At 35.0% G+C, this 15495-nt stretch overlaps 1 protein-coding gene across 1 annotated transcript; it reads right to left on the bottom strand.

Moving 5' to 3' along the window:
• Window positions 1-1062: 1062 nt before the first annotated feature.
• On the bottom strand, window positions 1063-8332 carry LOC112524190 (putative E3 ubiquitin-protein ligase LIN-1). Its single transcript, XM_025133913.1, has 9 exons — window positions 8225-8332; window positions 5500-7263; window positions 4967-5203; window positions 4839-4866; window positions 4121-4760; window positions 3681-3825; window positions 2937-3194; window positions 2044-2356; window positions 1063-1528 (listed from the first exon to the last, which is right to left on the bottom strand). Exons 2-9 carry the CDS (start codon window positions 7228-7230, stop codon window positions 1410-1412), a joined length of 3471 nt encoding a protein of 1156 aa, XP_024989681.1. The 5' UTR covers window positions 7231-7263; window positions 8225-8332; the 3' UTR covers window positions 1063-1409.
• Window positions 8333-15495: the final 7163 nt, after the last annotated feature.

The raw sequence follows: 15495 nt of genomic DNA, 5'->3' as shown, positions 1-15495 counted from the left end.
CATCCATTAGCTGATGTATGATGTTACAATAAGATTGGTGTTGTCAAAGACCTTACAGCCTAGTGGTAAAGGCTTGGGCATGGCATAGTCATGAACCTGAGTTCGAGCCCTGGGAGGGGAGTGTTGGCGACATTTAAGTGGGGCCATGTTTAGCCTCCAAATTTGCCGGGGATTAGTCGGGCTTTGGCCCGGATACCCTTACAAAAAAAAAATGGTGTTTTGTCACACCTTTTATTTTCCAAGATTGTTACGTGTTAACATACTACTATTAATCAATTGTAGCGGAAGATTTTCAATATACTTTTTTAACAATATACCACTAAATACTTAATTGTCAAACCACTTGATATATAATATGGAGAACGAAGAGTAGTAGAGATTGAGCAGGTCCAAAGGTGATCGTGTTTTACTTTTACCTCCCATTTTTGGATGGGTACAAACAATACAACCCATACGTTTATTCTTTTATATTAAATATTATTTTTATCCAATTTTAATCAAATTATCTAATATATTAAGATTTATATGCTATGAGTTAGGTTCACAAGAAAACCACAAAAAAACTGAAAATTGAGGAACACTTTAGTAACCATTATTAATTTATTCTGTACGATATTCACACGTGCATACAAGTAATTTGTCTGATACGCATATGTACATAAAAACCAAGAAACATCCTCAATTGCTTCTATATACATTTGTACACCATACATATTAATGATTATTAGAGTGTTTTTCAGTTTTATTTTTTTTGAGGTTGTCTCTCGACCTCACTCTATATTCTATAATTGAAAGATTCTTTCTAATCTTTTTGTCTCTGTTTAACCATTTCTATTAGTTGATTTGATCAGAACTAAAAGAAAATATTGTTAATCGTGCGTTCCTAAGGGTTGATGAACAGTTTTTTATTCCAAGTATGTGATAATTTTTTTTTTAAAATACAATACCACTTTAACTATATCTATTTTGCCAACATGCAGCTGAACGTTACATTTCCAGAAACTATCTTCAAGTTCTACATCAAAAATCAGATTTATATATATATATAGGAATTGTACAGTACAAAAACAGGATCAAACCCAATTGAAAACAGATGGGTGGTAGTCTATTAACACATTTACATATGAAATCGCCACAAATCAACAGACAAGAAGTAGCTGTGGATGCTAGGCGAAGTCACCATCCCATTCACAAGTAGAGATTGCCATAACCAACCATACGTACGCCAAGGGTCATGCACAGACTAGCACAGAACGCCAAACTCTGATGTATTTTTGTCGGTCCATGACCATGATAAATCCTGCTAGTTTTAAGAAGATGATGCAGGATCATGGTGGCAATATGATCGACCTTAATCAGAAAATAAGAAAGGCTATGTTGGAAAAGGGCAATTGCTTAAAGAAGATTGATCACAGATCTTCCTGAGAGATGAAGGCATGCAATTCTTTCGCCATCCAGCTTGCTTCTGAAAGGTTCCTAAGAGGAGATGCAATCTCATCGGCCATTCTCATCAATAGGTTCATGCAATCTGTATCCATTCACAGTTCATCTTGTAAATCCTCAATTCATAGAGACTTGGAAATTATCATACATGTTTCCACAATAACAAAAGAAATGTTCTATGCAGTAAATTTTTGTGCGCCCCATTCCCTTTTATGTTCATTGATTTGAGAACATTTCTTTTGTGGGTCTCATAAATCAAGAGGAAAGAGGAAATGGGACCCACAAACTAACGGGAAAGAGGAAATGGGACCCACAAACTAACGGGAAAGAGGAAATGGGACCCACAAACTAACGGGAAAGAGGAAATGGGACCCACAAACGACACCTCTATCACATTTTCCTTCATAAGCTACCATATGAAGACTAGGGGATGTAAAATAGAGTGAATGCATTGGAAATTCAGTATGGAAAACAGTAGTCAGGTACAGAATATCCCAAAGATCTCTTTCCTTCACAAGCTACCCATATGGCACAGTTAATTTTGTTAGATTTTTAGGTAATATAAACTAAAAATGGCAAGAGTTGGAAGAAAATGCTAACCTGGGATTTTGCTAAAATTAAGCAGAGACATCGCAGCAAGAATCTTGTGCTCTAACCATTCGCTATTTTTAAGGTGTTCTTTCAGTTTAGGGATAAGAACTGAGAATGAAGAGAGCTGGGATTCAGAACCAGGTAATGAAACAAGTGAAGAGCTGAACCACGCCACTGTTGTCAAACCCGCCATAGTCATATCTTGGTGTCCAGAACTCAAACACTGGGAAAGTGAATCTAAAAACGACTTCTTCCCATCACCAAGAAGAGATGCTGACAATTTCATCAACCAATCTTCAACAGCCTCTTCCTCGTCATTATCCTACATGCCATAACCAATAATACTTTAAAAAGAAAAACTAAACCCTGTCATTTTGGACCGAAATATGGCTGATCAGTGTGCCCATATCAAGATGACCAGGTCCCGCTGAATTGCCCCAACGGAAAGGGGGTGGTGTTTCCACAACGATATCAAGATGACCAGCGCTTGAAACTAAAGCAAACAGACTGACTACAATATATACTTCCACTGACATCCAGTTAAGGTGAAAGACATTCAAAATGGCTAATATGTCAGAAAGCAAAGAGGTCATCTAAAACGAGTGATTTTACTGCTCAAGGCCAGGGATAGAGAAAGTTGGAAGTATCAACACTGTGGTAGTGTGGTTATAGAACTTCTATTTAAGCAGAATAAAGTTTGGACTGATAAAGCCGATTGGTAAAGACTTATTCGAGTAGAGCTACCAAAAAGTGCATATTTTAGTTATATATACAGTACCCAAAAACCATATAATTGCATGAACTAAAACAATCCTGATGACATAATAGTGTAACAATTTTTTCCCAGATATGGAGGGTACTGACGAAGGATCACTGAACTTCAGAAAGAGAAAAGAAATTACCAGCAAAATGTTATCTTTGATTGAGATTTTGTCATCTAGAGCATCTGACTCAGGTCTATCAAAGAAACCAGCATTCTTTAGGATCCAATCCTCTGTCACTACCTTCCCAGAGTAAGAGATATGCCCTCCCAGGATAAGGAGTGCACTGCAACATGTTTCTCGGACCTTTTCATTAGAAAGGCTGGTATCCAGAGCAGATGAAATGGTATCGACAGCTTCCTCTCTATATATACTGTACTTCTGTTGATCTACATCTGCCTGTCAGTTGGAATACAGACATCTTACAATAAAATGTTTGCACATGTATTTACTAATTCTAGTATTCTCTCAACAGAGGAACTCTAACTGAGTGACAAACAAGTTCGCATGCTCTCATGTACAAGTCTTATAGTATCATAATTTATCACTACCTTTTGATTTACGAATAACCACAAATTTTTCCAATGAACTATTGTGATGAATTGTTTTAGAGAGCTTAAAATTATGACGTGTATTGTCTACGAAAAGGATAATAAAACAGTTGGTTCCTTGTGATCATATGCCCTTTAGTCTTTAACATGAAAAAAAAAAACTACCCTAAAACTTAAAAAAAGGCCAACTAATATCGAACCTATAAGTTATCAAATTTAATGACCATTTGATTTCAAAACAGAAGTAAGAAGCTGCAAACAGATAACGATGGTACAGGTAGAAGCTTCTTTAAGAGTAATAGCAAAACATGCAGAAAAAAACGAATAAACATACCATAAGATCCAGGTGCAACAGGAGCACGGCAACCAAGGGCCTTTGCTCGGGTGAACAACTCTGAAGAAAGAGTAGCAAAATGTGCATTGAGCTCACTATACGTTCCTTATGCAGGCCATTTAAGAAAAAACGGGCATCTTTTCTCCTAGAGTGACAAAACATGGACAAAAGTTGTCAGTTTAACAACATGAAGTATGTTGCATTTCAAAGTTTATGATCTGATCAACAGAAATACTTGATTATCATATAAAGATTATTTCCATATACAGCAAATCAACTGGAAAAAATTCATATCATATAGATCGTTTTCACGAATAAAAAATATAAACAATAGTAAATAAATTTATGGAACATTTGCTATTCTAGAGGAATATTTAGATGAAAGAAAGTTTACATAATAGAAAAAATCTGAAAAACGCAGAAGTTTGAAGCTGAAATACCTGTTCAGACAAATCAGATCAAATAGAAGAAACACAGCGTTTGCTCTTGACTTTATTCCCTTACAGTGCAGTAGCTCAAGCAGACCCTGCTTTTCAATGTGTCTGGCCACATGATTTCGGCAACCAGAGTCTGCTTTAATACAGTGGGACAGCAACGCTGCTACACGAGACCTTTCATCCAAATTTCCATATGCAAATCTTCGAATGAGAAACTGTAAACCCCCAAGAGCAAGTAGATGCTTCGCGTTTGCTGTATTTTCCTCTGTACCAAAAACAGTAAGAAGCTGCTCTAATATGAAAACAGCTGCTTCAGCCTTGTATTTCTGTTCCCCAGGGCTTCCTGCTGGCTGAGAAGCAGAAGCTAATATCTCCCTGGAGTGCTTTGATTTCCAGCCATCAATGACTCGTTTCAAGACAGAGTTGGTGAATGGCATAATTTGGCATTCCAGTGTTTTCCCAGTTACAGGACACGTTGTGTTACCCTTATTAAGCCATTCTACGATAGCTGCACGCTCATAGGTTTGGCCAGTTTCTAGGGTCACGGGATCTTCAAAAATAAGTTTGGTTAGAGGGCATACATAATCCTGGGGGATATGCAAGAAAAAGTGTCCTCCTCCGTCAGCATAGTTCCCAGGCAGAACTGCAATGGGAAAATGAATAGATAAGCAAATTATGCAAATAGCCAGAATAAAAGGTTAACCTAATCTTAGTTTCCCACCTTCACCCAATGGCTTTGTTACGATTGGCTGCATCAAAGAAGATAAAATAGCATTAGGATGAATGAAAAACAATGGGTATTGTACAAAGTATTTCCCTTAGGTTCAACAGTTGTTTCCATATAATTACCGAAAAATCAGGATATATTGCATCGTCTGAATGTGACAACCGATTAGTTTCAATAACATCAACAGATCTCTCAGTTTGATGCAGTCCAAAGACAAACTTTGCTAGCCTCTTGAGAGTAAGTTCATTGACTTCAGAAACTGGAAGCGATTGTAACATACTAGTGCTGCCCAATTCTTCTAGCTTCAGGGTAAAGTTTCCAAATCCTCCTAACAGTTCTTCTTGGCCTATTATTCCATCCTGCTACATTCGAGATGATAGAGCATGTGTATGTTAGATGGCTAGATGTATATGCAAATATAATGACAATTATGCAAGATAAATATATAAAGGGAAAATAAAGTGTCAGCTGTCCCTTAACTTAGCCTTATCTAAGGTTTCATATTACAATTATATTGCATGAACATTAGAAGATAACAAAGTTTGCCCATGACATAGTTAGAAACCAGTTTTGGTCATTAACATGAAATGAGTAGTCCCTAGTGTCAAGTTGTCAACAAGCTAAATGATGAACCAAAATTTAGGATTAAACTTGCCTGGTAAGGTTCCTTGTCCCTTTTAACACCTAAATCCTCATATTCATCTTCTTCCAAAGAGTGCGTCAGCGTCCTTTTATCTTCCACTACAGACCCATCAAAGCTATATTTATCATCATCCGACCTTTGTGAATAGTGATAGTCTTCTGCTTCAGCAGTTGTTTGTTTGTGCATCCCCCCGAATACAGAATCATATAACTTCTTGCTGACCATAGGCTGAGATGAAAATGATGGGCTACCAAAGTCTGAAGAGCGTCCACTTACACCCTCATGCTGATTTCCCTGAACAGAAACTGATGGAACGTGGATTGAAGGAACTGATGGAGCTTCAACACCATCTGTGAGCCAATCCTTGTAGTACAATGCGAATTGGTAAGTACCCGAATTTAAAATCTCATAATACACTTTCTTAAGTTGCTTTAGCTTCCTCGTGTTGTGTGGGTCATCCGCCAGAGAATGAACTTCTTGGTTGTACCACACTTCCAAATGTGATAGATGAGGATGAAATACAGTTTCCCACAACTCAGGTACCAACGTGGTCCGTGCTGCAGATGGAGAATCACAAAAAGTTTGCAAGATATGCTTGGCTGCTATCCGCTCTTTCTTCTGTAGCTGATATATCACACTTAAGTACAGGTGACCGCAAGCTGACAAAATGGAGTTGGGAATCCCAGATGTAAATCCATCTTTCAAATCATTTGCATTTAGACCTGTGATCACGCTAAGCTGCAAGGAAGCTTTTTTCAATTCTTTCGCATTAGCACGTTTCTCTGCAGCTTTTTCAACTGTTTCTATAGCTTGGTCAAGGTTGGATATAATTTTGCTTTCAGCAACTATATCTTCTTCTAACTTGGAAGAATTAAGGGCAGCAAAGCAATTGTGATACAGTGATGTCCTGAAGTCCTGATCTTTGAGAAAACATTTAATATAACCACTCAAAATAGATATCATTGCTTTTATGGCAACATCATCTAGAGCTACTTCAGCAACAGATTCAATCTCAACTGGTTTGCGAACCCTACTGTCACGAACATTTTCTTTGTTGTGTGTACTTTTATTTGATCTGCTAGATGATGAACCAGGTTGCTTCCCACCTTTTTGATAATTATCGCTAGAACCAGCAAGCTCAGGAAGATGTTTATCATAATCATTAGCATAGCCATCATCAATCTGCACATCCTTACCTGAAATGTTCTCATACCTCTCTTCTTCTCCGGTTCGACTATACTTTTGTTTATTTTTGCTTATTGGAGGGCTAAAGACTCCATTTAAATAAATATCTTTGTACCCTCCTTTGTCTAGCGTTCCATCCTTAACTCTCCGAATACCTTCTTTGACCTCGACTATCTCATCGATCGAGATTTGTTGTGACGAATCGACACTGTATCCAGTAACATCCCGCGTATCTTGAGAACCTCTTCTAATATGTCTCTCCTTGGGTTCATTCCTTGCTCCTCTATCCAATTTTTCCATTTTGAGAATATCTAATGATCTCCTATTCTTGACTCTATCAGTTATTGGAGATTCAACACGCAAATCATATCGACGCGCATCAGAATACGCCCTATCCGTCTTCCTCAAACGAGTTGCAGCACCAGATTTATGTTCATCCCGGGCTGGGTAGGATGGAATTCTTCTTGTAGAGGGTCCAGATGAAGCTCTGGTCATTCTCTTTGAGCTACTTCCCTTAAAACCCTCCTCGGCTAGAAGATCCTCCAGTGACATTGCCATTTAGAAGAAGTTGAAGCTTCTTAGTATGAAATCCTGTTTGAACAAAGAAGACAAACTTAGAGTATGCATTTCAATTCATATCTACAATTCAACACAGGCATAAATTGCATATACCATAGACAGATCCAATAATACAAAATACTTAAATCACACCAGCACGTACTGGGTATGCATCCACTTGTTTGTGGGATCACCAGTAAAATTCAACTGAAAGGTTATACAGTTTTATCCCGCTAGAAAGAAGCTTACGGGATGTTTGGTTCAGAGTTAGGAATGAAAAATGATAATGACACATTCTTCTCGTTTAATCCGGAATGAAAATTTGGGCTTACGAGGAATGATCTCATTATATTATATAAAACCAAACAGTTTTTTTTTTTTTTTTTCAATTCATTGATTGCTGCTCAATGCCTCTAACCAAACAGCCCTTGTGTTAAGACAGAGTGAGTGTAACAACTATGCAACCATTTAAGCTGCTAACATAGTCCAAATAAAGAGTCCTTTGTATTAAGACATCGAGAATCTAAGAATGTTTATGATCTCTTACTAAAAACTAGTCGAAACAAATAGAACAAACTTGTTTCATACCCTCTTATGAATTTACATAACTCCACGGGGCTCGTTTTGCCAATTATGAAGCATGGCTAAGCGATCCGACTCACAATAAGCCTAGTGCCCCAGGTGGTTTGGCCGATAGTGGGCCAAGAAATATTGAACGGTGATGTGGGCAGGGCTTCCTAGGAATACAAATAACCTCTTGGTTTTTTCACCCCAAATATTTGTAGTAAGTTCACTTGCATGCATAAAAAAATGAAATTATATACAAAAAAAAGGCTCCTACAACCTCTACGAAAATACCATCTTCTTTGAGCTTGTACATGTCCACTTATAAACGTTCAATAAGGGCTGTGACACTATTTCAGACATTCAGGCGTATACTCAAACACATGGTGAACACATTAAAACTCGTAGGAAAAGGATTAAAAACACGTACCCTTAACCTTAATCTTCTCGATATAAACTTGAAATGAACATACCACTGAAACATAAACTCGATTCCAGAAGCAAAGCAGCAGCGCACTTTCACTGATCGGAGCAGAAACCGCAAAATTGCAAGAAGGGTAAGAGGGAAAATGGGATGTTGGCGAGAAAGATTGAAAAAACGAGTGAGCGAAGGCCATTGTTTATTAGATATAAGAAATAGTAGCATGACTAAAGACAAATTAGGATGAAGACAGGGAGGCGACAGAGGGTGAGACAGATGGAAGACGACAGAGCAATGGTGATGAAAGAATCAAGAGTGAGGGTATGGGAGTTTAGTTTATTCGGGAATGTGTGCCGGCCGAATCAATGGCATGTTTGAAGCTTTTCGAACTTTCCAAAAGCCGTCCTCGTTGCATTGTTCTTCGAATGTGCCCCGTTCGGCGTTGAATCATCCGGCCTATGAAAAAGCGTTATTATGTACGGATGGCTATAAAATTAAATAAAACAACAAAACGGCATCTTCGAGTGTCCCTTTTTTTTAATACCATTAATCATGTTATCTTGTAAAAAGATTTTAAAGCAAACTACGATTTTCGTTTGTTTATAACGATTTCCGATCATGATCTTTAAAAACTGTTTTTTCGTCCATATGGTTTCCATTTTGTTTCGTGTTTCGTCCATGAGACTGATTTCGTTAAAAAAAATCTGTTATTAATACTTAATTACTCATCGAGTTAGATATTGAAAATATTGACAAAGACGATATGTTTGAAGTGGAAATGGAAGATACCATAAGAAACTCAAGCCCAAACGAAACGTCTTAATTGGAATTGAACGGTGAAAATTCTGATGAGCCCAAAAACGATTATTCCATAAATAAGACTTCATGGCTAGTTATAAAATACAAACACAAATAAGAATAAGAGAACCAATCCCAGCCATGAGTGCAGGTTGTATAAGTTACGGAAGCCTCTTGTTTATCCGCAAATGGAGGTGCGGTGTAAGCGAACATAGTACTAAAACGGGTCTCCTACAAGCAACACCAAACAAAAGTTTAGACAAAACCAAAAAGAAAGAGATTGGGCTGCAATCCACAAGAGAATACAACCAACATGTATAAAATGTTTGGGAGTGTGGCATAAACCAGTATACACATAATATAGCACATGTTCGCCCTCTTACTTTGGGTCCATTAATCACCCATGATTCATCAAACGAACATGACAATAACTTGAACTCGTGTCATTTTTGCGACTGGTTTCGGTTTAACTCAACGTTCTTCTTTGCAATTTGGAACGAGTGATTAACATTTTACATCACATGACCTTTACAGCTTTCAGCTATACTGAGCATGCACAAAATAGAGCTGATCTTGGTGTCCCATGGTCAACAAGTCATGGATATGATTACAAGCCTGTGACAACTAGAGTCATGAGCATATATATATATATATATATATATATATATATATATATATACTTTAGTCAAATCATAGAGTCAAACCATGTTGAATCTACAAATAAAGTAGCCTGCAGAAATAAAGAATTGAAAGGAGTTATTGTTCCATGAAGCATAGAGTGCTGTTAGACATTTCACTGAACATGGAGTTACCTCTCAGTTTAGTCTTGTCTACCTGCAATTATTTAGCTCACAATTTTTAATACTTATTGCTCAGTAAGTTGTACATTGAAAAAACCTGCCAAAGAGGATATTGGTCAAATCAGTAAGAGGGGGAATAAGAACCTGAACAGAAAATAAGGCTGAAAACCCCCTTAGAATTACTTGCTTCTACGTTAAGTGACTTATCCCAATCAAAACTGCAATCAGCCGATAACTAATGGCATTGGTTCATGTATAACTTCAGTTTTATCTCAACTTTGAGGGCTAAGATGCTAATTCAGAATTTGGCAATCCAAGAATTGAGTTCAGGGATGATGGAAACATGGACGATGCACCTTTAGTACCAAATCAAGACAATCCTAAATGCAAACAATAAGAAATATCAAGATTCGAAGAAAGGAAATAAGAAGATGAAGGAAAGAAAGTAACAGACTTGCATTCATAATCAAAAAATAAATCTTTCACTGTCAATTCAATGAAAGTGGGGAAAGTATGGAGCATGGCATACATACGGTGAGCTACAACAATCGTTAAAGAGCCTAACATAGCTAAGTTATCGGATTAAATCAACAAATTATAAATTCTAATAATTACCAATCATAATGACACCCCACATCCAACTTAATCTCACGTTCCCAAACTCATTTTGATGTTTAATCTATGTCTCATATATGGCTTTGTCTTAAATGGTGGTCTCGGCTCCATTGCTGGTGCTGGAGGTCTTCCAAAAAAGACGTTTCGTGCGATCGGAGTGCTGCTTGTCTTAGGTTGACAGAGGGAATGGTGCATTTGGGTGTTGGTCTTAGGTTTATGTGGGGAAGAGGGTGCTTGACGATGGCGGAACCAATAACTTGTTTGAGGCTGTACATCTTTAAGGTGGGTCTACAAAAGTGCAATTTGACACGGGAATAGTCGATTCGGTTTGACCCAAAAAAAGTCAATTGTGTCGAATTGGGGAATAAAATACATTTGTTCAAACGGGATCGATCTTGATCTTTAAATAAATATATGTTTTCTTAAAAATGAGATAAAAATCGACAAATTTTAAGATGAAATGGTATTGGAAATAAATATAAATCATGAAAGTTTTATAAAAAATCAAAATGGGAGAAAATTAACAAAAAATTGTTTTTGCACCGTGGTAATAATGTCTATAATTGTTCATGAGCTTGTAAATTTGATTTTTCTAACTATATTTTTGTTGTTACAATATAGGTGGTGTAGTTAACAATTTGTCGATGTTCTTTGATAAAAAAATCTCCGCATGGACGTATAACAAAATTTAAACATGTCTATTTTTTTTATAAAAAAACCAATTATTATTTAGATTTTAGCAAGTATTTGTGACAATAGTACTCAGACAAGACCATTATTTAAGTATAAATGAAGAACGTCGGACAAAAAAACATTGTCAAGTATAAATAGGGGCAACTCACGTCTACCAACTTGAAAGCGACAATCGGTATTGCTACCAAAGCTAGGTCACTAATTTTGTTTTTTTCCATTTGATGTTTTCTATTGTCATCTTAAACCTATGATGCGATCATTGAGTCGCGTTGACAACAAAACACCAAATTTGATATATATGCACCAATTTGCAGAACATTGAAAAAAACGTCACTCCACCACCTGCCTTCGCCACAATCAATAATAAATTCATAAATTGATAGTTGAAGCCATCGGTGCATCCACGACGAATTCATATCACAAATGACAGACACAAACGTTGTTTACATGACAACTTTAGAGGGTTACAAAAAACTCTTGACGAACAAGATAGGGGATGGAGATATGACATCTCGACCTACATTGGTTGTAATTTAGATACATGACCATTTTATAAGTCATATATTGAATATTATCGAGATTTGATCACCAAAGGTCTAAACTAATTTAGAGGTTATTCAGTCGATATGTTACTTCATATATAGTTTGCCATTTTTCACAACTAATCCGATGCAAGTATCAGACCATGTATCATTTTAGCTAACTCGGTCAATAAAACTATTTTTTGTTTGAGTTTAAAAATGTGTGATCTAACAAATGAAAAAGTCTACTTTTAGATGATAATTCTAAGCGGTTGTAAAATTTATATTTTTGGATTTTGAGTTTCTTGAGCAATTGAGATAAAAAGAATTACAACAAGAGAGATACGTATTGAACTATGCAATTCAATTGAGCTTGAGCTGTTTTATCTCGGAGGAGGCGTCACTGTCAACTACAAGACAATTAACAGTGTGTTGAAATTATCTGTAAAGAAAACGGCATCATCCCTTGCTCAACATCGGTTTTAAGGTATTTGATTAATCATTTTTTTAATTAGGGAAAAAGTAATATAAAAAAAAACAACAACGAACTATATTGTTTTAAATGATTAAGTTCATAAACTATTTATCTTGAATGAAAAACCATCAAACTTCCTCATTTTGATTTATTATTTTGAATGATTAAATTTATGAACTATTTTTTTTTGAATTAAAAAAGGGAAAATTGCGTCAAAATGAAACCAACTTTCACCTAATTCCTATTTTGGGGAACCAACTTTTAAAATCATCATTTTGGGGAACCAACTTGCACTTGATTCTTATTTTGGGGAACCAACTTTCAAAATCGTAATTTTGGGGAACCAACTTGCACCTGATTCCTATTTTGGAGAACTAACTTGCAAAATAATTATAGAAAAATAACTAAAATTTGTTTTTTTCCAAAAATTAATGCAATAAAATCTATTTTTCATTTCAATTCTAGTTTTTTTTTAATTAAAATATCAAATTGAACATTTTTTTAAAAAAAATTCAAATTACCACAATAAAAATTGTTTTTTATTAATGCAAAAAAAAAATCAATTTAATAGGAAAAAATTAATTGATACAATAAAAAATAAATATTAAATATCACATTCAAGATTTTTATATCTAACCAATCTGTATCAATTAATTTTTTCTATTAAATTGGTTTTTTACATTAGTAAAAAATAATTTTTATTGTGTTAATTTGAATTGTTTTTTTAAAAATGTTCAATTTGATATCTGAATTAAAAAAAATGAGATTTGAAATGCAAAATAGATTTTATTGCATTAATTTTTGAAAAAAACGAATTGTAGTTACTTTTCTATAATTATTTTGCAAGTTGGTTCCCCAAAATAGGAATCAGGTGCAAGCTGGTTCCCCAAAATGACGATTTTGAAAGTTGGTTCCTCAAAATAGGAATTATGTGCAAGTTGGTTCCCCAAAATGATGATTTTGAAAGTTGGTTCTCCAAAATAAGAATTAGGTGAAAGTTGGTTCCATTTTGGTGTAATTTTCCCATTAAAAAACCATTAAACTTTATATTTTTGAATGAAAAACCATTAAACTTTCTCATTTTAATTGATTAAGTCCATGAACATTTTTTAAATAAATAAATTATAACACTTTTAAAAATCAGTTATCTACATCGTTTTAGCCCAAAAAAGTTATAGTAACCGACTAGTAAAAGTTCGACAATTTATTTTTATTTTTTAAAAACTAGGGGTTTAAACATTCAAAATGTAAATGTTCAATGATTTTTTCATTCAAAAAATAGTCCAGGAACCTAATAATTCATAATGAGAAATTTTAATAATTTTTTCATTTAAAAAAATAATTTAAGGATTAAATCATTCAAAATAAGAGAGTTTGTTGTGTCTTTTTTTGAACTTTTTCCTTTTAATTATTGTCAATAATTAATTCCAATTTATACAAATATTTTCCAACACTAACCCTAAAATTAAACCCTCTTGTCATATATGTATAACACAAACCTATGAGAAGATGAATAACATAAAATAAACATGTCGGATGATGAATTTGGAGCAATGAACAAATATACGAGTTAGGCCTTTTCTTCTGCCCCAAGAAAACGAACTTGTTTTGGGTTCGATTTAATGAGCTATTGAGATTATGGATCTCGACTTCAACTATGAGATATATGGTTTCGACTTCAAAATTGGTTATATCAGTTTCTCATAAAAAATATGTGATGGTAATTCAATATCAAAATGAATGTGATGGTCGACAATGTTCGTATATTAGACGAAAGATGGTGATGCTAGAGACGGAGGTATGAGGCAGGTGAGTAGGGGACCCGAAATTGTTGGTGGGTATCCTCCCACAAGAGATGATGGTAGTCTCTCACATCGGAGATCATGGTCGATTACAGTGAGAGGAGGCTAGAGTGATGATGGTGATTCGTTGGAGGGTTGTCATCAGCGTGTTTCTCTCACCACGGAAGCAATAAAGACAAGGAGAGTGTTGGGTGAGATTTGAGAGATAGGGAGGAAATAGAACAGGTTTTAGGGTTTTATTTGTTTGTTTTTATAAAATGAATATCTTGCTTTCACGCCTAACAAAAAAACATAACGGGATTTTGGAAAAAAGGACCAAGTTCAAGACAAATTTCATAAATAGAAGTTTGTCATGTAATAGTTAAGGATAAAAGACAAAATCGTGTAAACCATAAAAACCAAACATGAGTAAAGTTCAATTTTGATCCCTAACGTTTGCACTCTTTAACGGATATCGTCTCTAAAGTTAAAAAACTTGAATTTAGTCGTGGTTCCACAATCCAACGATGGTTAACTTTGTCAGCTAAATCCAATTAAATGAGAGTTATTTTCACTATTTTTCTTAGTTTTATATTAAATTTTAAAAAATCATATTATATATTTAACTTTAAGATGTCAACAAAATAAAAGGATAAACACTCCCTCCTCCTCTCCAGATCCACATCTTCTAATAACCATTGCCACCAAATATATATATAGAGAGAGACTTGAGATAATTTGATACCAAAAGTTTTTCGTGAGACCCGTAAATTCAATTCTCAACCCTTTGATTAGATCTATAATCTGAACATTCATAATCATAAAATTGCCACCGTGCAACTTTAGACCATTAGATCATTAGCTTATAAAGTTGATCAATGAACATAAATTGTTCTTACGGGTTTCACGAAAAATCATTGGTCTCACGTGAACCCAACCATATATATATATATATATATATATAGTTTTAATATAAAATTTAAAATCGGTGAAAAAATTAACTAAAAATAAATATAAAGACCGTTATAAAAAAGTACCAAAACGATTGAAAAGTAAAACATAAAAAGATCGAATCTGGGTTTTTAAAAATTGAGAAAATAATATCTATTAAAAATATATAAACTGAAATTAAACTTTAATCACACCAATTAATATTTATTACCGAATTTGTACGTATAAAAAGTATCATTTAACGAGAGCACTGTCACCGTCACTATCCGGAAGTTATGGGCCCCACGTAGGATTCTTTTTTAGTAGGACCCACCTCTAGTCACTGAAAAAGACGAAATGGACAAATCATCCTTGCATCTGCCGATGAAAAGACTAAAATACCCCTTTACTGTTCCTTTTTCTTAATAGAAAAAAGAAAATATTGTTATATATGGAGCGGTGGAAAAAGAATACAGAGCACCACGGCAGGGGTTTTTAAAGTGATTTACTCGAAATCTGTGCATTTTCCACACTCACCCTCGAGACCTATATATTTACACTTTCACCCCCTCAACTTTTCAAACTTGCCACAAACGTTATAAATTATTACAAGTGTACCAATTCAGTTACTGTATTTATCTTTACACACAGTACCCATATGCACAAA

This window comes from Cynara cardunculus, assembly GCF_001531365.2.
Source record: "Cynara cardunculus var. scolymus isolate 2C chromosome LG 1, CcrdV1, whole genome shotgun sequence".
NCBI lineage: Eukaryota > Viridiplantae > Streptophyta > Magnoliopsida > Asterales > Asteraceae > Cynara > Cynara cardunculus.
Note: the sequence above shows the minus strand (reverse complement) of the source record. Positions and strands in the feature narration are given on the sequence as shown.

What these genes read in the sequence shown, in the direction of transcription:
- LOC112524190 (XM_025133913.1), bottom strand. Translation starts at nt 7,230, where the DNA reads ATGGCAATGTCACTGGAGGATCTTCTAGCCGAGGAGGGTTTTAAGGGA. An exon ending in CAATATATCCTGATTTTTCG is followed by an intron (nt 4,867 to 4,966) that starts GTAATTATATGG and finishes TCTTTGATGCAG; the next exon opens with CCAATCGTAACAAAGCCATT. An exon ending in AACAAAGCCATTGGGTGAAG is followed by an intron (nt 4,761 to 4,838) that starts GTGGGAAACTAA and finishes TTCCCATTGCAG; the next exon opens with TTCTGCCTGGGAACTATGCT.